The 25,397-nt window shown below is 41.0% G+C and overlaps 2 protein-coding genes across 7 annotated transcripts in view; one reads left to right on the top strand and one right to left on the bottom strand.

Annotated features, from left to right (window-relative positions):
• kntc1 (kinetochore associated 1) overlaps positions 1-3,667 on the bottom strand; it is a 64,773-nt gene extending 61,106 nt beyond the window's left edge. For 3 of the 4 annotated variants that reach the window (XR_009787647.1, XM_061766965.1, XM_061766966.1), the window contains exons 1-3: positions 3,425-3,459; positions 1,060-1,205; positions 600-720 (exon numbers count right to left, since the gene is read on the bottom strand). Coding sequence is in view for 3 of the 4 variants with exons in the window: in XM_061766965.1 (XP_061622949.1) it covers positions 600-720; positions 1,060-1,205; positions 3,425-3,434 (277 nt within the window). In the remaining variant the exon portion in view is untranslated. The other variant, XM_061766967.1, reaches the window with a different exon arrangement.
• A 925-nt stretch (positions 3,668-4,592) lies between these two features.
• On the top strand, positions 4,593-22,978 carry rsrc2 (arginine/serine-rich coiled-coil 2). Of its 3 annotated transcripts, none has more exons than XM_061766960.1 (10): positions 4,593-4,725; positions 6,392-6,533; positions 7,173-7,213; positions 8,452-8,609; positions 8,828-8,950; positions 10,882-10,998; positions 17,626-17,702; positions 19,835-20,112; positions 21,252-21,341; positions 21,411-22,978. In XM_061766960.1, the coding sequence occupies exons 1-10, from the start codon at positions 4,720-4,722 to the stop codon at positions 21,594-21,596; spliced, it is 1,218 nt and encodes a 405-aa protein (XP_061622944.1). In that variant the 5' UTR covers positions 4,593-4,719; the 3' UTR covers positions 21,597-22,978. The 3 variants fall into 3 exon arrangements, with proteins under 3 accessions (XP_061622944.1, XP_061622945.1, XP_061622946.1); XM_061766962.1 differs by lacking the exon at positions 4,593-4,725 and adding an exon at positions 8,040-8,113 and having other exon boundaries at positions 6,433-6,533; positions 8,429-8,609; XM_061766961.1 differs by lacking the exon at positions 10,882-10,998.
• The last annotated feature ends 2,419 nt before the right edge of the window (positions 22,979-25,397 follow it).

Raw genomic sequence — 25,397 nt, 5'->3', positions numbered from 1 at the left:
AAGGAGCGTGGCGTAGTGAGTGACATCAGGAGCTGGAGTCTAATTGGAGTCTAGTCTAATTGGAGTCTAGTCTGCGTGTGAGCGTCTGGGCATGAGCTGTGGCCTACAGCAGCTCTTTGCGAGTGTTCTCATTTTGTATTTGTTTGTCCCATTCAATAATCGACTGAAAGTGCAACAATGACTGTGGCTCTCCTTGCACAGCTGCAAGGGGATTATAGTACCCTGAATTGCTCCATTTTTTTTCCCACTTGACTCACAAAACAAATGACCAAGCAACGTCTCGTGACTCGAAAAACGCAGAAATTGGGGCACTCATAGGTCAAGGTATCATTGTATAGATACATTTTAAAGCACCCATGTGCTATTGTTCAGCATTCTTTGGAATTAAATGAATCTAAGTTACAGTATCAGTAGTATTATTGACGGCACAGTTTTATCATGGCAGCAATAAAAGCCTTTAAAATACAATAACAGCTTCAAAACACCCGTGCCGGATGCAACAAAATAGCATAACAAAATGACATGGCAGTCTCCCTGTGCATTTTATCTTTGCGATTGAAACATAGAACTGATGGGACGTGTTGTTGTAAACTGCATACCAAAGTTAAGCAGCAACAGGATGGTTTGGTAGCTCTGGTCGAATAGGACAACCGTCCTGTCGGCGACAAGAATACTCCAATTGGGCCCATTGATGGAATAGAGGTGAGGGTCTGACTCCACCTGGGAGGGAAAATAATCGAGGTACTTTATGTAGGTATAGTATCGAAGTCAGAATTTTTATATCATGATAACACCATACCCAAGTACAAGAGTTGAATCGGTTCTTATACATTTACCAGTTATTCTTTACACAAGTATATGTACTTCTACTTAAATACTAAATTTGAGTACTTTTGCAACCTCTGTAACGATTAGTTGGCCAAAGTGGTGTTGCCGTTGAATTGCTCAGTACTTTTGCCACCTCTTGTGATAGACTACGACATGATCCGACTTACATGCAAAACTCCAACTTGAACTGAACTCCGTCGTAAACCCAGGACCCCTTGTACAATGTCTTACCTCGCTCGAGGACACCTTGACCAGTGTGTCCACCTGATACAAGCTGCTGTCATTCTCCTCTGCTGAAACGTTGCCAAAGCGGACAGTGCTTGAATCCTCATTAACCAAAAGCTCCACATCGTTCCACATCGCCACCCTTTGGGAAGCTAACACACACAAAGTAATATACTGTGGTTCATTCATTTAGACCAGGGGTCACCAACCTTATTGAAACTGATATAAGAGCTACTTCTTGGGTACTTATTAATGCAAAAGGCCACCACTTTGATACAGACTTTTGAAATTACAAATTTGCTCAAATTACTTAGTTACTAAGTGACTGGTTAGAGCGTCTGCCTCACAGTTCTGAGGAGTGGGGTTCAATCCCCGGCCCCGCCTGTGTGGAGTTTGCATGTTCTCCCCGTGCCTGCATGGGTTTTCTCCGGGCACTCCGGTTTCCTCCCAATCCCAAAAACATGCATGGTAGGTTGATTGAAGACTCTAAATTGCCCGTAGGTGTGAATGTGAGTGCGAATGGTTGTTTGTTTATATGTGCCCTGCGATTGGCTGGCAACCAGTTCAGGGTGTACCCTGCCTCATGCCCGATGATAGCTGGGATAGGCTCCAGCACTCCCGCGACCTTTGTGGGGATAAGCGGCTCAGATAATGGATGGATACTTAGATATTAATAATAATTCAATTCAATTGTATTTATATAGCGCCAAACAACCATAGTTGTCTCAGGGCACTTTACACATGGACGAAGTCTAAAAACACACTCCTCAAGTATTAAAAGACCAACTGAATCCCACATGAGCAAGCAGTAGGCGACAGAGGCAAGGAAAAACTCTCCTCCTGGGAAGATACCTCAAGCATCCAAAGACTTAATTGGTGAGAATAGAAAAGGAGAGAGAGAGTAACATAGAGAAATAGACAGAGAGGGAGAGAGAGCGACAGACAGCAACAGAGAGAGGGAGAGAGAGAGAGAGAGAGAGAGAGAGAGAGAGCAGTGCAAGGTGCAGTTTTTTGCTGTACCTGGTAGTACTGGGAGGGGGAGGAGGTGTTTAGTTTCAGAGAGATCAGAACTGAGTGACAAAAACATGCAGTACTACAACTGTTTAGCAGTTCAACTAGGAACTCCACTAAGGTGGAGAACGACCAACAACTTAGCAAGGGAAAATGCAGATCCATAGGAAAAAGGTACAGTGGGTGATGCGACATGAAACAAGGAACACGAAATCGAAGTGTGAGAAAAATTACAAAAAACAATTACACTTGTCCAGCAAGATCTGACACTCTGATACGGTGTTCCGTTTAATAATGCTCCCGCTGAAATCAACATCCTATAATTAAAGATTTTCATCTATATTGAAGACACAGATCTTGTTGATGTCACAATAATTCTTAATGATTTCACAAGGTTACTAAATCTAGTCACTGATGGTGTAGTGGTGCATTCATCCTGACTTCGTTGCAGGCAGTGTGGGTTCAGTTTGGTGTGAATGTGAGTGCAAATGGTTGTCTGTGTCTCTATGTGCCCTGCGACTGGCGACCAGTTCAGGGTGTAGTCCACCTTTCGCCCCAAGTCAGCGGGGATAGGCTCCAGCGCCAAGCGACCCTAACTAGGATAAGTGGTGTTGAAAATGGATGGACGGATGGATGGATATGTTACTAAATACAGAATCCAAAACCACAGCCGCAGTTTTCTTTCCATTTCGCTGTGCCGGATTTACAGCACTTCGATTTAGCGGAGGTCGACCAAAAGTCACATTTTCTCATTGTCTTGCCGAAGGTAATTCTTGTTCTTTTCAAATGACATTGTTGGGAAATGTCATTTCTACAAATTTTCAATTCAGAGGAGAATGGCTGTGATTCTGACAAAGATGAACATGTTTCGGTGTCCAAAAATCACCACACCTTCATAGGATTCGGACACGATTGAAAACTACATGGACGTGATGAAGTATTACTATTCTTGTTTTCTGTGAAGTTTGACGTAATTCTAACGCTTGCTCTCGATTTGGCCCTGTCAATGAGATGGAGATGTTCTATTTTGATATCCAGATGGTTTGCAAATTTTACTAACATACCTACAGAAGTTAGGAGACAGATGAATATCAATATGTAACACTATATTTGTTTTGAAAGTGTTCTTTTACTACATTCTTAGGATAAATGTCCCATCACCGGTAAACTGTTTTAAGAACAGCCCCGTGAGCACCAAGTTGGTGACCCCTGCTTTAGACGTTGTCATGTTTCTGTCATGATAGTTTCACCGGCGAACACATAAAGATGTAACGTTCGAATAGGCTTCCCTAATCAGTTAGTAATAACATCGTAGCTTTTTCATGAATATAACATTCATAGCTCGAATATTTAGTCTCACCTGTTGTCATAAATTAAAGGAAAATCATAATACCGACAACTTACATGTTCAAACAGCAGCGGTCAACTTTATAAATTGGCGGGCGATGGCACGGCAACAGAAAAGCACGGTGTATTTTCTCTCAACTAAGTCTTTCAGGCATAACTTCCGCCTGCGACTCACACTAAAACCTGATAGTGAATCCAAACGCACCATACCGTAAATCCAATATTAATATTTAGCTCTCATCGCCACTCTTATTGAAACAATTTGTTTCTGTAGGAGAAAAGAGGTTTCGCCTGAAAATACTAATTCAGGGCGAATTGAGGAAATTCATGAAAGGGGCGCATAGGCTTGCCCCATCAGCAGTGCGCATGCTCATGCAAACAAGCAATTTGATTGGAGCTGAATCAGCGCGAGTCCCGCCTACTGCCCATCCAATGAGTTTGATGGGCGAGAATGACCCATATGCATTTCATGACCCGGGAACACTAGGACCAAAATGAAATAAATAGTGAAATCAATAAATATTGAAAATATCAATACAAATTGAAATGATTAAATAAGTACTGAAAAAGAGGTTTAAATAAATACTGAAATAATTAAGTAAATCATTAAATAAATAAATAAAAATGGAAATAATTAAACAAATATTGAAATAATGTAATAAATATTGAAATGAATACATATCGAAATAAATAAACACTAAAATAATTAAATACTTCATGAGAAAAAACCACTGTATATCAGCAATCGCAACAGTCCTGGGATAGTGGGACCAAAGTGAGGAAATGTTATAACATCGTACCATTGGTAAGACATAGCATTAAAACCTGCTCCTCTCAAGGTGATATAAAACTGACATGACTTACATTGGGTCACTGTGGGATGTATTTAATTGGGAAATATCATTATAGCTGCTGTGAGTACTGTGGTGTCACACAATCAGAAGAACATGTATTATTGTAATGCCCAAGATATGCTGTTGAAAGGAAACATCTGTTCAGGGCATTTACTGATCTAGGATGTAGTGAGTTTTCATTAAAAACAATACAAGGACATGGATCTTCTCCAGTAGAGAGAGAAAAATGAAGTGTTGCGCTTCCTAAGAAATGCTGGGTGTATACAAAAATATAACCTTTAGCACTGGTGTTGGTGTTCATCACTTGGTCAATAGGGGGAAGCAATTTACTAAACGTGCCCAGTCTGCCGGAAATCAAGAAGCTGCAGAAGAAGAAGAAGCAGAAGAAGAAGAAGAAGATTCACGTTTTGTCGTCGACGAAATCACGAACGTTTACGAAGAGCTCGCCACTATTATGTCTGTAAGTACAATTAAAAACTGATGTTTGCGCTATATATGGACAGAACATCACTTAAACGACCGTACCGACGTTTTAACGGTGTTATTTATACGTCGTTGTTCTTCTTTAAGATGGCGAATAATGGATTTATTTTCACCGTAGAGGCCTAGTTTGCTACGCTAAGTAGCTCGGCGATATGAGACCGACCTAAGCACTTATTACTAACAAAATCTTAAATTAACTATCATTTAATTTAGCTATCTGTTTATTTTTTGGTCGTTCTGGAGAGGAGAAAACACACCAATGTGATTGAATTCGCTTGAGATAGAATGCGTTTCTTCTTTAAATGTGCTAACCAATAAGATTGCCACTTAATATCATACATCAAATTAATGTATTTATGAAGCGCTTTTAAGAGTAGCAACTTACTATACAACCGAGGAGAGTGAATTGGCAATCAGTTATTAAGTTAAATAAATGGCTTGACATACGAGTTTTAGATGCTCAAGCTCGTAACTCAAGTTAATCGTATATCAAGGCGATACTCACTATCGAAATGAATTGAATCATTAATACATTCCACCCCCCTCAAAATATAAAAGGTTACACTGCATTGTGTAAAAACATAATAAAAAATGTTAAGAATTACAGGGGTATAAAGTGTAATTACTGAACGTTAGGACAAGCTGAGTTACAAGAACTGGAGTGTCGTAAGTGTGCCTTTAAGGGTTGTGGCCTACCAAGTGACGTCAGGAACATGGCCATTTAGTCTTGATTTGCGAGTGTCATTTTGTGGTCATGAGTTTGGCTCTTTGTACCATTCAAAATACGACTGAAAGTGTGTCTGCAGGTCTCCTTTTTTTCAGGGGTGTCATATCTAAAGCTTGGTCGTAACTCAAATTTGGCTTGCAACTCAAAGCAAAAAATCGACCTTGCTACGGCTTGTAACTAAAATTCATTAATTGGTGCACAAGGTCCCACTGTAATGTACTTTTAAGGCCTCTTTATATTCCTGCGGTCGAGAACGGCCGCATTGCGTCACATGACCGACGAATTGCCCTGCACGGCCCCTCTGCGTGGCTTGACGCGCACACGGCAAAAGTAGTTGCTGCGTATGGAACGCCGCAGAGATCATCTCTTGTGATTGGTCCGTTTTAGTTACAGGTTGTGATGACGTACTCGGCGTGCTCCTTGGTTCTACATAACGTCTGCGCCGCCGCCTTCTCAATCGATTCTGCAGCATAATTAAACGTATCATCTGGTCATCTAGGTCCATTTGTTCTAGCAGACACTGTTTCACGGTTGCCATTGTTGTTGCTTTGTTCCTTGTTACTGAAAGAAAAGTAAAAACGGCTACCGGAAATGGCCCAAAAAATGCAGAGGAAACTCCACCCTATGGTGTCCTAACCAATACCAGCTGTAGCGACACCCCGACTTGGAGGTGAACTGCAGTACATTTTCAAAACTGCGTGCGTGGGTTGCGCTCGAGTATAAAGGTAAACTAGGCGAGGGACAGCCGCAGTGACGTCAGCGCGGTCGCCGTCCGCGTGCGTATAAAGAAGCCTTTATTGGGAGTAATTCTTTTCAATGGTATATTGATTTCATTATTGCAGCCTGCCCATTATCTTCTCTGTACCCCATTAAGTCACATTGTTTCGCCATTGATGTGATTTTTACTTATTTTCAGGCAAGTGACGAGTCTGTAGACAATACTAGAGCAGACTCGCCGGTTCATCGCAGAAAAAGGCACAGCATGGACTCCTCCAGATTGCCCAGAAGCTCCAAACACCACCATTCACGCTCAAGGTCACGCTCCAGGGACAGAAAAAGTTAGTAACAGAACCTATAGAGTTGTCTATCAATTGGAGTAATTGCATAAAGATTGGCTTTTGCCCTTAAAAAACAACAACAAAACATTTATACGAGTTATGGTGTAGAAAACCAGAGAGCCGCTAAGGGTAAAAAACCAGCAATTGTGAAGGTGAAAAACATTGGCCTTGAGTTTGGCCTGTGAAGACATTTATACTAGCTAGAGGTGCGTTAAACCAGAAACGAGAGCTGTCTGTGGGTGAAAAACAAGCAATTGTGAAACAGAGAATATGGAAAATCAATGCAATTATTAACCTTGGGTTTTTCCTTTCAAGAGTGCATTTGTACTAGTTAGGTGTAGCCAGTCAGAAAGTTAGCGCTGTTAATGGGTAAAAAAAAACGATTGTGAATCTGACAGAATATGAAAACGGAGCCAGTACACAAACATTGGCCTTGGGTTTTACTTGTGAAGACTACATTCATACTAATTAGAATTGTGGCTTAAACAAATACTGGCCTTGGGTTTGGTCTGCGAGACTACATTTATCCCAGTTAGGTATATAGCCAACCAGAGGACTGTCTGTGGGTGAGAAACTAGAAATTCTGACGCTGATAGCTAATATCCTCCAATACTTTGCTCTTTTCTTGAAAATTTCCAGGGAACAGGAAGCACAGGCGGAGTCGCAGCAGGAGCAAAGAGGTAACTAATCACTCGCTTCATTCCTTTTGAATTAGAAGCACATTTTCACGTCTTTTTGAAGCGTCAGTCGTTAGTTGTTGTTAGGCGGCCAAGGTGAGTATTTAATCGGTGGTCCCCAACCATGGACCACTTATATACTGTAATATTTCCGCCGTATTGTTATTGGTGTCATATACAGTGCATTTGGAAAGTATTCGTAGCATTTCACTTTTACATTTTGTTAAAACCTTATTCCAGAGTGGAAATTCGTTTCTTCAAAATTATACACGCATGCACTCCATAATAACAAAGACTAGGGATGCTGCTATTGAATATTTTTGTAATATATTCATATACTTAATATCCCTTTGAATATTTATAAAACATTATTAAACAAGACGCCATGCATGTGAGGTGCTGGTGGTACCTTTGTCCACTTGCACATTTATTAAAAAAAACAACAACAGTTAAGAATAAAATAAATAAATATCCACAGCCTTTGTGCAATACTTTGTTGTGTCTAGGGCTAAAGCGATTAATTGAATAACTCGAATAATTCAATTACCCCCAACAATATAGAAAAACTGAAGCACTGTGAATACTTTCTGGATACAGCGTATATACAGTGGGTATATACATTTACAAACAAAAAGGTTGGGGACCCCTGAGTGAGATGGAAAAAATTTCAATCAGGAAGTAATAGATGAGTGTGGGTTTGACATTTCATCCTTGGATATGTGTTATTTTCAACCATATTCTGTGGTGATTAGATATATTTATTTTTTTACCTTTGTAAAATTGTGTGCGTAGACCACATGATAACATTTCTACAATAAATCACACTCAGCGTGCTAAAGCACGAAGAGACTGAACAGAGGAGCCTGCTGACATAGCAAAATAATATGTCTACTACGGGGACAGGTAACTATCTGCTATTCAAACACATTCATGTCTTCACACTTCATATGTATTTTTAAATCTAATGTGCATTTATCTGATAAGTTTGTGTACAAAGTGTTGTTTTGTATTCATTCAAATCGACTCTGTAGTGCTGTGTCATACTACTATATTACATGATTGTGAGGTTGATACTTTGATTATGAAATGCCGAATCAAGGTTCCAAACATCTTTGAGCGTACTCAAATGTTTTTTGTCATATTTTCTGAATGTACAAGCAATGGATGCCCTTGCAAGCCATGGTACTAACTCTCTTTGTTGCACTATTTTCCTGAAAGAGACCCACTTCTTCTTGAAACAGGCACGAAAGAGAGAGCCGGAGAAGCAGTCCAAATCGCACAAGCAAGCAGACGAGTATCACGAGAGACTCTCGGCGGAAGATGGTGACGAGCGGTCACGGCGTAAAGACAAGAAGTCTCCCAGGGGTCGCAGCTCGTCCCGGTCGCACTCGCGAGAGAGGTGAACCTCAATACTGCTGGCATGTTGTGGTACTACTATAAAGATGTGTAACTCCAAATTCAAACGTACCTGTAAAAAAAAAAATCTCTTGTACTCCACGATATTGCAGGGTTGCGAACACAGCAACATAGTCGGGGTTCACTGTATTTCTTGAGTTGAAAAAAAAAAAAATGTCAGTCGCACTTGTCAGTAATTCCCTGGTCCGTCGTTCCCGTTAGGCGACATCGCACCAGGAGCCGGGAGAGGCGACGCGCCTCACGATCGCACAGCCGTGACAGGAAGAGAAGAGCTCGATCTCGGTCACGTTCCAGGTCCAAACCCCAATACCAGAGCAGGAGCAGGTGCGCCCCAGCTATGACTGTTATTCATCCATCCATCCATTTTCTTTACCACTTATCCTCACGAGGGTCACGGGCTGCTGGAGCCTATCCCAGCTATCTTCGGGCGAGAGGCTGGGTACACCTTGAACTGGTCGCCAGCCAATCGCAGGGCACATAGAAACAAACAACCATTTGCACTCACATTCACACCTACGGGAGTTTTCAATCAACCTACCACGCATTTTTTTGGGATGTGGGAGGAAACCGGAGTGCCTGGAGAAAACCCACCCAGGCATGGGGAGAACATGCAAACTCCACACAGGCGGGGCCTGGATTTTAACCCTGGTCCCCAGAACTGTGAGGCAGATGTTCTAACCAGTCGCCTACCTTGCCGGGTACTGTTATTCAGGGCTTATGATTTTTTTGGGGGGTAAGAATCGCTCTGTATGTATGTGTGTGTGTGTGTGCGCGTGCATGTGCGTGTGTTTAAAAAAAAAAAAAAAAAAAAGAACGCCCATGTGACATGGTTGTAATTGTACGGTTATTTTATATTTCCCTCTCACCGCTACTGAAGGGGAGTTAGTTCACTTAAGTTTTTCCTTTAGGGGGGGACAGGTCGCTGCGGGCTTGGCCGACAGGATCACCGGCTTTCACATGTGGGGAGCGGAGCAGTCACGAGTCTTGTAATCGATCGGTAAAGAGAAGTCTGGGCAGGCCGAAGTGGCCAGCCAGGTTGCCGCTCTGCGCCAAAATGAAGCATACATTCCATTCCAAAAGTATTGGAACGGGAAGGTAAATTCCTTTTGTTTTTGTTGTATACTGAAGACATTTGAGTTTCAGATCAAAATATGGGTATGAGACAAAAGTTTAACAATTCCAGCTTTTATTTCATGGTATTTACATCTAGATGTGTAAAACAACTAAGGACAGAGCACCTTTTGTTTGAACCCACCCACTTTTCAAGTGAGTAAAAGTATTGGAACATGTGACTGGGTGTTTCTAGTTGCTCAGGTGTTGACTTTTAGAGTCATTGCTTCAACATTAGATAGTGCTCGTCTTTGGGTTTCACTTGAGAAAACTACATTTGCTGTTAAGCAAACATGAAGACCAGAGAGCAGTTATTGCAAGTAAGGGTTATGCCACCAAATATTAAGTGTTATTCACTTTAAATTAATTTAATAATGTCTGTTCCAGTACTTTTGCTTATTTGTAAAGTGGGTGGCTTCAAACAAAAGGTGCTGTGTCCTGAGTTGTTTAACACATTTAGATGTAAATACCATGAAATAAAAGCTGGAATTCTGAACTTTTGTCTCATATTCATCTTTTGATCTGAAACACAAATGTCTTCAGTATACAACAAAAACAAAGAAATTGACCTTGCCGTTCCAATAATTTTGGAGGGGACTGTATAACCGCGAGGAAGGTTTGAAGTGTAGTGCAGCTTGCGGGCTAGATAGCTGGATAGCTGCCTTCTTAAACCACAAGCAAGTGAGCCACCCTTCTGTCGCAGTTTGGTTATGTGGGCTGGCCGTCTCTGGCTGAGCACAGTGGCGTGGTCCAAGGTGAACCCAGTCAAACTGGGCCTTATACATCTACATGAACTCAAGTATCGTGCTTCAGTTCAGTTTTGACAAACAAAAGGTGAGTATTGTATATGTCTTTTAGGCCAAAATCTTCCTCCTTTTTAAATCTGTTAAAACTATCTGACAGCTTAAGTTACTTACATACCCGTTTTAAAATTGTCCACACAAAATGTTCAATATTAATTTTGATTCGCAACTAAATTTGAATTTGAGAAAATTCTATTTCCTGAACTCAATAAAGTACTTAGTTCTTTTGCGTAAAAGAGTAACTGAAAACAAAATCTGCAATATAGTGGGACCGTGAAACATGAAACGCACACCAGCCACAAAGCTTGTACCCCTCTCATTGGTTAATTGTTCTCATGCCAGGGAGCGAAAGAAAAAGAGCGAAAAGGTGCGCAAGAGGAGTCGAAGCGGGTCAGCCAATCCACCCGTCTTCCGGGGCAGGAACACAGCCATGGACGCACAAGAGGCCCTTGCCAGAAGGTAAGCAATTGTTTCACTGAAAAGTTGGTGAACAAAAGTGTCAAGGACCCATGCCAGAAATTGACCTGGAAGTCGGCCAATTTGGTCTGAAGCATCCATCTTCGACAAACTCCCACTAAGAAATTCACCCAAATTGGAAGCAAGTACCCGAAACAGATAGCCACTCTAATTGCCAAGCATTTTTTGTCTGCACCATTTCACGTGCCACCAATGGACAATTTCAAGTCTTCAATCAACTTAAGAAGGATATTTTTCAGGGCTCCAGACTGCGACCAAATTGATCGCATTTGCAACCTTTTTTTCCAGCTTGTGTGATTAAAAATGTTATCTGGTCGCATTTGTGGGAGTGCATGTTTTAATTGTTGAAAGTCACCCTTTCGTTCCCCCCACTGCAATCTCTTCCCCCTGCACTCTACGGTTGTGAAGAAAGCGGCATCTAAATTATTATGAATCCCATTTGAGTTAAAAGCAACCCACTGCAATATGATTGGCTGCCTCGCTGCTCCCTCTAGATAGGACACGCGCTATTGTCCACAGCGCCGTCCCGTACGTGCGCATCACATGTGTGTCAGACAAAACTTTGTGACAAGCGTTTCACTATTTAAAAATGTTCTATCGCTGATTATTTTGTAAAAACAATTGAGAACAGAAAAGGTGGAGTCTGGTGGTGACGGAGTGCCAACAAAAGGTGCCAAATCAGACGGCATTGATTAAACATCGGCCAGGATGTAGGTGAAGAAAAAATGTACACTACACTAATTTACTAGTGACCAAATTTTTCGCCTGCAAAATGGCGCAAAAGTGCATATTTGGTCTCAGACCGAAATACTTTTATCACTGATGTGATGAATAATTAAATGAAACCTAATGAAAAACTGCGACCGGCTTGTACCTGACTAGATAAAACGGGAACTAAATGTGGTTAGCCTCAAGTTGATAAAGGAACTTGTGGTATTCTAAAAGCGACACTGAGGTAATGGAATAAGTGGTGACTATTTTGACTGGAGTACTGAGCGTGCCACCAGAAAGTATTCACACTCCTTCACGTTTTCCACATTTTGCTATTTTACAGACTTATTGTAAAGCTGTTTTGAATATAGTTTTCTTGAAAAAAAACCCTACATAAAATATCACAATGAGAAAGTGAAAACATATTTTCAGACATTTGTGTACATTTATAAAGAAATGTGAAAAAGCAAACATAATGGGTACATAAGTATTCACACCCTTTGCTATGACACTCAAACTTGAGCTCAGGTGCATCTGATTTCTACTGATCATCCTTGAACTACTTCTGCAACTTGGAGTCCACCTGTGGTAAATTCAGTTGTTTGAACATCATTTGCAATGGCACACATCTGTCTTGATAAGGTCTCATAGTTGGCAGTGCAAATTAAAGCAGTAACCAAGCATTGAAGTCGAAGGAATTGTCTGCAGACCTCCGAGACCGGATTGTGTCAAGGCACAAACCTGGGGAAGGATACAAAAGAATTTCAGCAGCATTGAAGGTCCCTTTAGTGTCTATTATTTGGAAATGGAAGAAGTTTGGAACCACCGGGACCCTTTCTAGATCGGGCCATCCGACCAAGTTGCGTAACCGAGGAAGAAGAGCCTTGGTCTGTGAGGTGAACAAGAACCCTATTGTCACTAAGGTGGAGCTCCAGTGTTCCCTTGCGGAGATAGCAATGGTTGAACTTCTGCATGGTTCTAACGCACTCCACCAATCAGGCCTTTATTGTATGGTGGTCTGATGGAAGGCACTTCTCACTAAAAGGCACATTGGATCCCACTTGGAGTTTGCCAAAAGGCACCTTAAGGATTCTCAGACCGACAGAAACAAAATTATCTTGTCCGATGAAGCCAATATTGAACTTTTTGGCCTGAATTGCAAGCGTCATATCCGGAGAAGAAGGGGCACTGCTCATCACCTGGCTCACACCATCCCGACTGTGAAGCATGGTGGTGGCAGCAGCATGGTGTGGGGCTGTTCTTGTGCTTCAGGAACTGGCCGACTTGTCTGCATAGAAGGTAAGATGACAGCTGCCAAATATAAAGTAGTATAAAGTAGAAAAATGACTGTCCATTGACGCCGCCCATCCAACCTGACTGACCTTGAGAGGATCTGCAGAGAGGAATGGGAGAAAAGGCCCTAAAACAGGTGTGCCAAGATCATAGACATACCCAAGAACCCTTGAGGCTGTGATTGCTGCCAAAGGTGCTTCAACTAAATATTAAGCCAAGAGTGTGAATACTTATGTACCTATTAGTTTTACATTTTCAATAAATTTCCACAACTGTGTGAAAATGTTTTTACTTTGTCATAATGGGATATTTTATGTAGATATATATATATATATTTTTAAGAATACTATACCCAAATCGGCTTGAGAATAAGTCTGCAACATAGAAAAATGTGGAAAAAGTGAAGCGGTGTGAATACTTATGGTGGCACTGTATTTTAAATACAACCCCAATTCCAATGAAGTTGGGACATTGTGTTATACATAAATAAAAACAGAATAAAATGATTTGCAAATCATGTTCAACCTATATTTAATTGAATACACTACAAAGACAACATTTAATGTTCAAACTGATAAACTTATTGCTTTTAGCAAATAATCATTAACTTAGAATGTTATGGCTCCAACACGTTCCAAAAAAGCTGGGACAGGGTCATGTTTACCACGGCGTTACATCACCTTTTAACAACATTCAATCAACGTTTGGGAACTGAGGACACTAATTGAAGCTTTGTAGGTGGAATTCTTTCCCATTCTTGCTTGATGTACAGCTTCAGCTGTTCAACAGTCCGGGGTCTCCGTTGTCGTATTTTACGCTTCGTAATGCGCCGCACATTTTCAATGGGAGACAGGTCTGGACTGCAGGCAGGCCAGTCTAGTACCCACACTCTTTTACTACAAAGCCACGCTGTTGTAACACATGCAGAATGTGGTTTGGCATTGGCTTGCTGAAATAAGCAGGGGTGTCCATGAAAAAGACGTTGCTTGGATGGCAGCATATGTTTCTCCAAAACCTGTATGTACCTTTCAGCATTAATGGTACCTTCACAGATGTGTAAGTTACCCATGCCATGGCACTAACACAGCCCCATACCATCACAGATGCTGGCTTTTAAACTTTGCGTCCATAACAGTCCAGATGGTTCTTTTCCTCTTTGGCCCGGAGGACACGACGGCAACAATTTCCAAAAACATTTTGAAATATAGACTCGTCGGACCACAGAACACTTTTCCACTTGGCATCAGTCCATCTTAGATGAGCTCGGGCTCAGAGAAGCCGGCGGCGTTTCTGGGTGTTGTTGATAAATGGCTTTTGCTTTTCATAGTAGAGTTTCAAGTTGCATTTACGGATGTAGCGCCGAACTGTATTTACTGACATTGTTTTTCTGAAGTGTTCCTGAGCCCATGTGGTGATATCCTTTACACATTGATAACTGTTTTTGATGCAGTGCCGCCTGAGGGATCGAAGGTCACGGGCATTCAATGTTGGTTTTCGGCCTTGCCGCTTACATGCAGTGATTTCTCCAGATTCTCTGAAACTTTTGATGATGATGTGGACCGTAGAAGATGAAATCCCTAAATTCCTGGCAATTGTATGTTGAGGAACATTGTCCTTAAACTGTTCGACTATTTTCTCACGCACTTGTTCACAAAGAGGTGAATCTCGCCCCATCTTTGCTTGTGAATGACTGAGCAATTCAGGGAAACTTCTTTTATACCCAATCATGGCACCCACCTGTTTCCAATTAGCCTGTTCACCTGTGGGATGTTCCAAACAAGTGTTTGATGAGCATTCCTCAACTTTCTCACTTTTTTGCCACCTATCCCAGCTTTTTTGGAACATGTTGCAGCCATAAAATTCTAAGTTAATGATTATTTACTAAAAACAATAAAGTTGATCAGTTTGAACATTAAATATCTTGTCTTTGTAGTGCATTAAATTAAATATAAGTTGAACATGATTTGCAAATCATTGTATGCTGTTTTTATTTGTTTAACACAACGTCTCAACTTCAGTGGAATTGGGGTTGTAAATGCGAGCTGCCAGCTGATCTGTTCTGCTGGTGAGCGAGCGAGCATGCCCGCACGCACCATGTAAAGTACGGGTAAGCATTTTTCCTCCTGTTGCAAGTCACTCACAGCTTTTCTTTTACACACCACATTATCAATAGCAACTGCTATTGATGAGTAATGATTTATCCATTTTTTGTTTAGGACTATGATTTTAAATGGGTACATTTTCTTTTACTAGTAAATCAATTCCAAAATAGGTATTAACACTAGATAAGCCAGCCCGGCTGATCGTCGTGCCTCCGTGGACACCATGTTGGGAAGGTCGTCCTTACTGTGAAGACAACGACAAGCTGGTCATGTTTACATTTAGCCGAACAAAAACAACATTTTTCATATTTGTCTTACACTGCCCAAACGTGGATATTTCAGCCCCCTTATAACTTGAGAAAACACCTTGCAGTAAATTGAAGATGTTTTGTTGTAGTTTTGGTAGTGCACGCACACACAGAGCAATATCACAATTTGCACATTCACATTTTTATTTTATTGATGTTCATGCTGTGGTTAAAAAAATGAGAAGTTACTATTTAATCAGTACATGAGTAATTTTCACTGTGTACTTTTTACTCAAATATTTTTTTGGAGGACTACTTTTTACTTAAATCACATTATTGTGAAGTAACTGTACTCTTACTTGAGTACAATATTTGGCTACTTTACCCACCTCTGGGACCGGACATCCTCTATTGCTACTCTTGCGTTTAAGCAACATTTTTGCTCCTCAGATCAGCCAGTGTGGTATTTGTTGCACTGGTCTTTTGTATTTTCGCGTTGAGGTGCTGTGGGTCGAGGCCCTGGTTGTGGTCCCAGTGGAACAGCTAAGCACACGTAACATCGGCGACAAGAGCTGATCTGCTAGTACATCTTGTATTACTTAGGAAATGCGCCTACAATTATCAAATGAGTTTACGGATGTTAAATGTGACGGAGCGATGTTAGGGAATATGTCACAACACAGAATGAACTAACTTCAAATTCAGAAATGGCCAATAAAAATGGAAAAATACTATACTTAATATTTTCTTGGAGGATGCATTTGGGATTAGCCTTTGAAGTTTGTAATAGTGAAAAATTAAGTGAGACAGACTGATTTTAGTCAATTCTTTTCTACAATGTGAGTGCTTAAAGAGGAGAAGGCTATTCTTGTGGCACAGCTTGAAGCAGGCATCAGGTGCAGATGGAAATGGACCTGGCTCAAGTTGGAGGCCAAAAAAGAAATGAGGCAAATTTTATTTTAATCTTAAATTTGTACATCAACATGTACTTGAGCGGTGTAAATAAATGTTTTTCTGTTGTGTTTTGCCCTATTGTACTCTTCAAAGTCTTCCAGATTGCTTAATTTATGTTAAAATCAAACAAACTTTCTGCGGATTCCCCCCAGACCCCCCTACAATGTTTTATTTTTTTGTCACCTTTTCATGCCTTTGGTGTTTGCATGTCTGTATACGGTGGTGAAACATTTATGCAATCGGTTTATTTATGTTAATCACATGGTTGTCTTAATGCTTAAAATTAAGTGGTTTTCCCAGGGGAAGAGGGCTCGGAGACCTCATGAGCTGGTCGAAAAAATTTTCAAATGAAAATAAAGCCTTTTTTTTGTTTTTAATAATTGACCTGTTTTGTCAGCCACTGCATGTTGCAGACAGTTTTCTTGTTCACACCAAAATATTTTGCAACTATCATAGCTCGAGTCACTATCAAGTTTTACTTCTACAAAACTATGGTTTGCCATGGTCGTGCTTGTACCACCTCAAAAAAAGTGTGACCAAATCATGTGCCAGTACCAGTGCAAAAGTCAGTGTAGAGGCCTGATGTTTTTGAATATGGAAGGAAGCTGGTGTACCAGAGGAAACCCCATTCATGCATGGGGAGTACATAGGAACTTCACACAGTTCCAACAGAGATTCGGCCCAGGCTTTCCTGAAATGTAAGGGAGATGTGCTTACCATCATGCCTCCAGGCTGCCCCAGTCCAAAATAAACAAAACTAATTAAGTTCTTCCATTTAGTAGTACCGGTAGTTGGATACTCCTCTTGGCATAAAGATTTGACTGTAGGTATAAAAAAACAAATGCACTTTTTAGCATTTTTAAGTCTATGAAAAACATTTGATATGTAGGTTTGCCCCACCCTACTGTGTTGTGTGCGTTTAACAAGTCTGCTTCACAAGCCAAAAGGTCCTGGAGCTTGATTACTGACTCAGGCCCTCCTCTGTGGGTTTTCCCCAAGCACTCCAGATTCTTCCCACATTCCCAAAAACTTGCACACTGAAGACTCTAAATTGTCCAATAAGGTTAATGCGATTGTGAATGGTTGTTTGTCTCTGTGTGTCCTGCGATTGACTGGCGAGCAGTCAAGGGTGTACCCCACTTCTCTCAACCAAAGTCAGCAGCTGGGATATGCTTCAGCTCTCCCGCCACCCGACTGAGTACAAACGCTATAGAAAATACATGAATGGATGGATGGTCAGTATTCTTCTAAAATTGTATTGAAGTAATATTATTTACTCGTTTGCTTGCTTATCTTTGCAGGTTAGAGCGAGCCAAGAAGCTCCAGGAGCAGAAGGAGAAGGAGTTGTTAGAAAAACGTCAGCAAGAGGTTATTGGAGGTGAGGTATATTTTTCATTGCCATTTTACAACGGTACTTTGACTTAGGTCTGCCCTAACTTTTTTCAACAACTCAACCTTCTGATGTTACTAACTAGGCCATGCCTCTTAAGGCACACATCCAAAACATGAATACTACAGTACGTACAGTTATCCGCTACATAGGAACATTACGTGACCAAACCTGGAAAACCGGTTAGAGAAATATATGCTGCACTAACAAGCATGACAATGGGTTGATGACGTTTTAAAGCCGAACTTGCTAAAACAAAAATTCATGGTTGGTGTCTTTGGACAAACATTAAATACATGTATATCATTTATTTATACAAAAACAATATGGTACACGTGAACATGCTTAGTTTATTGACAGCTGTGGTGGCTGAGTGGTGACATCTTTAAAAATAAATAAATAAAAGACTGTAGACATTTAAAATTAGACTTTACACTGATCTGATCGGTATCGGACGATATTTAGCATTTTATGTTGATCGGCTTTAATGTCATAATTCGCCGATCGGCGCCGCAAAAGACATTTACTCTGCGTCGCCATCGTGCACAGTATAGTTGAATCCAAAAGCTAGTTTATTTTTAGCCTTGTCGTGTGTCTTTTGACATAGTACTGTAAATATCTGACGGCCAATAAAGTTACAAACCATTAGTGCAAATGTGCAACCACTCAACCAATGTCACTTCACTGAAGTTCTGCTCAGTGTAGGCTGAGGCTCGTAGCGGGAGGGAGCGCGTTTATTTTACCAAAGTTAAGATACTTTTGTTCACGGCTGCCGTTGGGCATAAGCACGTCTTCGTGCGCGTTCTTCTTCGTTGGTTTTCGCCACCTTCTTCTTCGGAGTCAGTGGACTGTAGGCATCGAAACTAGGAACCGAAATTTTTACATTTTAATGATTCCGGGAGAACCGGAACGTTGGTCCCGGTTCCAATCAGTTCTCGATACCCCACCCTATCTGTACTTGAGTTTCACTGATTCACAAAGCGCAGGCCTGATGGAATTACAGTTTATGCACTCAAATGTTTTTATTTTAGCACTAATGGCGCTGCTGATTTTATAATCTTAACGTGTAAAGTAATTTGGTCAAAATAAGTTTGATCCATGTGTGTGTGTGTGTAAATTTCAAACCTTACCGTTCCTTAATACATTCAGTATTTAATTTAATCTTGGTCAGTTGTTTCAAACATTTTATACCATGTACCACCTATAAAAATACTTACTCTCCAAGTACCACCATTATGACCAACATTAAAATACAGCAGTATGCTACGCCTAAAAGCGGTATTGAATATTTTAGACCAGTGTAACATGCATGCATCTTGTGAACATTAACACTGTCCTTGAGTATTGAAAAATAAACTGTACTTAAATTATTTAATTAAATGTCTCAAACACAAAAGTGAAATTAAAATTGTACCTAAATAAATACTTCAAGACGGTTCTAAACTATTAATTTTAAATGTATTGAACTTCAGGTAAATACAACTATTTATTTTATAATTATAATTTCCTGGAATTAAAAAAAAGCTGAAACCACTTAACATGCACATTTAATTCAGTGATTCCTTCATGCACAACTAGAGGGACCCCACATATCACTGGTGGTACTTGTATCACACTTTAAGAAGTGCAGATCTAGGTGAATGTGATGATTACTTTCAGAAAGTGAAGGGAAAGTTTACATTACCCTTTACACACTTTGTTACCTGACTAAATTCACTGCAGTTTTCATCGGCTATAGTCTTATGGTATTTCGTCAACTACAACAAGACTAAAACAGTTTCGATGACAAAATTACGACTAAACCTAAATTATATTTTACTCAAATGACTATGACTAAAAGTACATCAATCAATCGGTCAATTTGCTGTTAAAATTAACACTGGTTGCACAGATATCGGGTTACACTTCATAAAACTAGTTTGTCTTTACATTGTTTTATTAGCCATTTTTCTTCGTTGAAAACGTAAAACAGTTGTGGTTGATAACATTTCAGTTCATTCCAATGCGTAAAATTCTGTTGTAGGAGTTAATTGAGTTACAAGCTTGGTCACGGAATGAATTAAACTTGTAAGCCAAGGTACTGGTGTATTTCCTTGTGCTGAGTTGTGTGTATGTTCCAGCGACCTCTCCAGTGGCTGCCGCAGCTACCCCGACCGCCGTCTCGGCTGTAGCCGCCTCGTCCAACCATGCCCTCAATGTGGCTGCGCTGCTGGCATCGGGCACACAGGTGACGCCGCAGATCGCCATGGCAGCGCAGATGGCAGCGCTGCAGGCTAGGGCGCTGGCTGAGACGGGCGTGGCTGTCCCCAGCTACTACAATCCGTCCGCAGTTAACCCCTCCAAGTTTGCCGAGCAGGAGAAGAAGCGCAAGAAGCTGTGGCAGGGCAAGAAGGATGGGGTAAGACTGGCTGTGTGGTGAAGCAGCGTGTGCATCATTAGCTAAGGTCATTTTTTACGCTGTGCTCCAAAAGACTGTCAAATACGGCATGTGTGGGATCACCAGGGGGTAAAAACAACTTAGTTTGTTACAGTAATAGTAGTTTTTCCCATTTGTCTCTTTATGAAAAGCAGCAATTCTAATCACGACACACACAAAGTGAATGTAATGTCCCCACAAGTGGCCAAGGCTTTACACAGCTTTCTGGTGCACTTTCAATCGCTTTATTGTACAAACAGTATGAAACTTCACTTGCCAGACCCTGCCTTTTAAAGCCAACCTAGTGAATGACCTGCAGAGAGCTGGGACCAAAGTAACAAAGGCTACCATCAGTAACACACTACGCCGCTAGGGACTCAAATCCTGCAGTGCCAATCCTGAAAACGCTTATTGGCTGATTTTGCCTGCTTTTTCAAGAATTATTTTTTTAATTAAATGCAATTATAATGTGTGTCAATTATCCACACATTTCCGATATTCACAGTCCCATGAACAGCAGGGGTCCACTCTAGTAATTTTACAAAATTACTGTACTCATATTTTTTGAACTGTTTGAAGAACTTTTATATTTTTTTTTTTTCCCTGGAAAAAAAATTATTCCTCAATACGGCTGCTTGTGTAAGATTCGAACTTCATTCTCAAAAAACAAAACAAAGCTTTGACAAATGTAGATGATGAGAAAAAGTCCCAAAAATTCACTAACAAAAATATGAGTATATAAATAGTACGACAATAGCAATTTTAACTTTAAACAAGTTTACAATTTTTATCTAAAAAAACAAGACACTCTTCTTCCCGCAGCTGACAGAAATGTCACATTACATCTTGCTTCTCACGCACGTAATTGTTTAATACTGCAAAATAAATTTTTATCTAGTATCTTAATTAATTAATGAGATAATCAGTAAGATACTCAATTCTAATAATATTCAATAGTTGCAGCCCTAAGAGACCTTGTCTATAATGTATTCCATGTGTCTGCTGTATGCAGTTAATCCTCTTCACTGTCAGAAATTAACTAAAAGACCGTTTCTGGTGTTTCTCTGCAGTTTTTCTGGTTTATTGTTCTAATGGTGTCTTCTGATTGTGTCATTTTCCAGGACAAGTCCCAGACAGCTGAGTTGTGGGAGAAGCTCAACTTTGGCAACAAGGACCAAAATGTCAAATTTCGCAAATTAATGGGCATTAAGGTAAGTGTTTTTTCTCCGCAAATTTTCCATCCGTTGACATTTTACGAGCGGTGACGTTGGTCCTGCCAGGCTGACGACGAGGGGGAAGCATCCAAACCGCTCAACGATGAGGGCCTAAAGACCCTCCAGAAACAGGAAGAGATGTTCCGCAATCTGGACGTCCAGTACGAGATGGCCCGGTCACAGACGCACACCCAGCGTGGCATGGGCCTTGGCTTTTCCTCTGCGTTTTCTCGGGGAATGGATTTCATCTAGGGGACATTTGTGGGACATTGTTGTAATTTATTCCCGGAGATTATGTAAATAAGAAGTCCCAAAAGTGCATACATCACTTAAAATGGACAAGGCTGATTCGGAATAGATCTGTGGTAGGTTTTTTTTGTTTTGTTTTTTTACATGTGAAAATATAAAGTACTCCTTAAAAGTTTTGATATTGGGACTTTGGGTGAAATTTCAAGATGAACCTAAAATGTACTATAACCTTTACAAGTGAACTTCTCTGAATTTTTGAACGCGTGTCCAACTGTTCATTGTTTCAGTACTTTTTGAACAACTTCCTGTTTAAACCATGAAAATTCCCAAGGAGGTCCACTTGTGTACCTTTCTGTGACTCCTCCAGTCTCTGTAGCTGTTGAAACCTGTTAGCAAGACTTAACAGGATGTTCGCAGAGGCAAGTGGCCACTGAGTTTTGAGTGTCACAGTGTCATCAGCACGTTGTAAGAGAGAGAAAGAGAGAGAGAGAGACTGGAAAAGGGACAGAAGTGGACTTTGGAAGTGCAGTTGTGAATTCATGAGTCAAACACCTGTTGTGAATTTAACATTAAACAATGAGGTGATGGGAAAAATTCACAACAGGTGTTTGGCCCACTATTACTTTCTGTGACTCCTCCAGTCTCTCTGAAGCAACCTGCTAATAACACTCTGTGACACTCTTCAGATTGGTGGCCACTTCCTGCTGAGGATATCCTGTCGTGTAATCGGCAGGTTGCTACAGTGAGACTAGAGAAGCCGCAGAGAGGCATAGTAGAAATAAATACAACTGTTGTAATTTGCCATTCAGCTTCTTTTTAGAGAACAGCAAGTTGTGCAAAAAGTACTAGCAAAGTTATGTGCATTGAAAAGTTTACAGAAGGTCAAATTAAGTTTACCTGTAAAGATTATAGTGCACTGGCTGGCGACCAGTTCAGGGTGTACTCGCCCGAAGAAAGCCGGGATAGGCTCCAGCACGCCCGCAACCCTTGTGAGAAGAAGCTTTAAAGATGGATGGATTATAGCGCACATTGGGTTCATCTGGAAATTTTACCCTAAGGCCCCAATATCCCTAGCTTTTTGACAGTAGTGTATGCAAGTGTTTGGAAACAGAATGTCATATAATGTGAACAATGTTTATAACCATTGGGGGGGGGGGATTGGCTCAATTGAAGAACTGTTGTTAAAAAAAGCCCCTAAAACATGTAAACCCATAAATGCTTAAATAATTTGTTTGCTTGTTGCATTTGTAATTTCATTCATTTAGTTTGGCCCCTGATAGCAAAAAAGTCCTCCGCCCTGCTTTGACTGTCACAATGGATGAAGACAAAGCGTGGGCGGATGAACCCTAAATTCTAATGTACCCCAAATAAATTAGTCCAAATGATTTGTTAGACTGTCATTTATTTAAAAACCAACACCAAAAGGCAGTACTGTGAATAAGTGATGAGCATGACTGCCTCACAGTCAAAGGGTTTCTGTTTTAAATCTTTGCAGCCTTCTTGTGTGGACTATGCATATGCGTTCTCCTTGTGCTTTTTGGTTTTGTGTGGGTACTCCTGCTGCTTCATTCCAAAGACATGCGTGTTGGCTTCACTGAAGACTGAATTGTCCTTGTAACCCGCCTCAGACCCAAATTCACCCACGACCCTAATAAGGACAAGCGGTATAGAAACAGGATGGAGAGTTTGACAAATTTACCATAATCTTTCTATGAATGAATCACCTCAACAAGCACCCCCCAAAAATCTAATTTTACTGCCATGTTCATGTGAAAAAAATATTTTAGGATTGAGTGCCCAAATTTACAGGATTTCGAGTTACAAGCAGTTGATTGTTTTTGCTTTGTGTTGTAAGATAAACATTTTAGTTACAAGGAAGTTTTGAAAATACCACAGTTTGAGTAAAGTGTTACAAAAAAAATTAGCAATTAAGCTTCTGTAATGCCCTTGCATGTGGGCAAGAAGAGCCAGGTATTTTGTATCTGCTTGTGACAGCACAGCATTCCCTTTTCGGGATATACTGTACAGGTATGTGCCCAAAAATTTGAACATTGAGGAAAAGTCATTTTCAATCATTTGTTTCAAAAAGTGAAACCAGGACGGTGTACTATTGGTTAGCACATCTGCCTCACAGTTCTGAGGACCGGGGTTCAAATCCGGCCCTGCCTGTGTGGAGTTTGCATGTTCTCCCTGTGCCTGCGTGGGTTTTCTCCGGGTGCTCCGGTTTACTCCCACATCCCAAAAACATGTGCGGTAGGTTGATTGAAGACTAAATTGCCCATAGGTGTGAATGGTTGTTTATATGTGCCCTGTGATTGGCTGGTGATCAGTTCGGGGTGTACCCCACCTCTCGGCCAAAGATAGCTGGGACAAGCTCCAGCACGTCCATGACCCTAGCAGGGATAAGCGGTACAGAAAATGGATGGAAAGTGAAACTTGTATATTATATTAGTTCACTATACACAGTGAAATATCTTTTTTTTTCTCAATTTTCATGATTATAGCAGAGACAAAAAAATAAATCCAGTATTTCACAAAATATTATGACAAAGTTGAACATTGTAGGGTCACTAAAGCTAAAACAAATTCACTGCCAGCCTTCCCAGTTAACATGGATCTTTGACTTCTAAAGCCATCAATGCCAGTGAATGTGTTTAAATAGTCTCAGTCTGGCTTAGTCAGCTTCAGAAACATGGGGAACAGGGTTAGATGCAGATCCTCCTTTCTGCTTGACCTAACAGCCGAACAGGACAAAAAAAAGAGAAACTGGTTTTGCAGAAAACCATCATTGACCCCTCCATAAAGAGAAAAGGTCTCAAAAATAAATTGCAAAAGAAGCTGGATGCTCACAGAGCACTGTATCAAAGTACATACAGAGTGCAAAGAGGAAGGGGAAAATGTGGCCGGAAAAGGCGCACAAGTGACAGGGATGACCGCAGCCTTGAGTGTGTATGCTGGGTTAAAGAGAAAAAGTACTGCTCTGTGGTGCCAAGTCCTCTTTTCAAATGAAAGTTAATTTTGCATTTCATTTGGAACTCAAGGTCCAGAGTCTGGAGGAAACCTGGAGAAGCACAAAGGTCAAGGTGCTTAAAGTCCAATGTGAAGTTTCTACAGTCAGTAATGGTTTGGGGAGCCATGTCATTTGCTGGTGTGGGTCCGTTGTCTTTTTTATCAAGTCCGCAGTCAACGCAGCTGTCAGCCAGGGAATTTTACAGCACTTCATGCTTCCCGGTGCCAACGTGCTTTTTGGAGACAATGGTTTTATCTTCCAGCAGGATTTGGCACCTGCCCACAAAGCCAAAACTACCAATACCTGGTTTAATAGCCATGTAATAACAGTACTTGACTGGCCAGCAAACTCACCTGACTTGAACCCCATTGAAAATGTAAGGGGTATTGTCAAGAGGAAGCTGAGGGAACAGAAACCCCGAAATGCAGACGATCTGAAGGCCAATATCAAAGCAACTTTGGCTATAATAACACCTGAACCGTGCCAAAGGCTGATCACCTCCATGCCATGCCGCTTTGTTGCAATAATTAATGCAAAAGCCAGGCCAGCCCAAAGCTCGTGACCATAGGAATGTAGATCGACGAGTAAATTAGCTCCTTTTTCACCACTGCAGACGCTGCACCAATCCGCCTGTCGATCTCCTGTTCCATTCTCCCCTCACTCGTGAACAAGACCCCAAGTTATTTGATCTCATCGGGGCTGGTGACCCTTGTCCAGGCAAGGGAAACCTAGATCCATTTATTTTATTCGTCATAGGGGGTCTTTTAGGCGGCACGGTGGCCGACTGGTTAGAG

Source organism: Phyllopteryx taeniolatus, chromosome 3, assembly GCF_024500385.1.
Source record: "Phyllopteryx taeniolatus isolate TA_2022b chromosome 3, UOR_Ptae_1.2, whole genome shotgun sequence".
Taxonomy (NCBI): Eukaryota; Metazoa; Chordata; class Actinopteri; order Syngnathiformes; family Syngnathidae; genus Phyllopteryx; species Phyllopteryx taeniolatus.
The sequence above is the reverse complement of the archived record's forward strand: the minus strand, read 5'-3'. Positions and strand labels throughout refer to the sequence as shown.

What these genes read in the sequence shown, in the direction of transcription:
- rsrc2 (XM_061766960.1), top strand. An exon ending in ACGCTCCAGGGACAGAAAAA is followed by an intron (nt 6,534 to 7,172) that starts GTTAGTAACAGA and finishes GAAAATTTCCAG; the next exon opens with GGAACAGGAAGCACAGGCGG. An exon ending in CGGTCGCACTCGCGAGAGAG is followed by an intron (nt 8,610 to 8,827) that starts GTGAACCTCAAT and finishes CGTTCCCGTTAG; the next exon opens with GCGACATCGCACCAGGAGCC.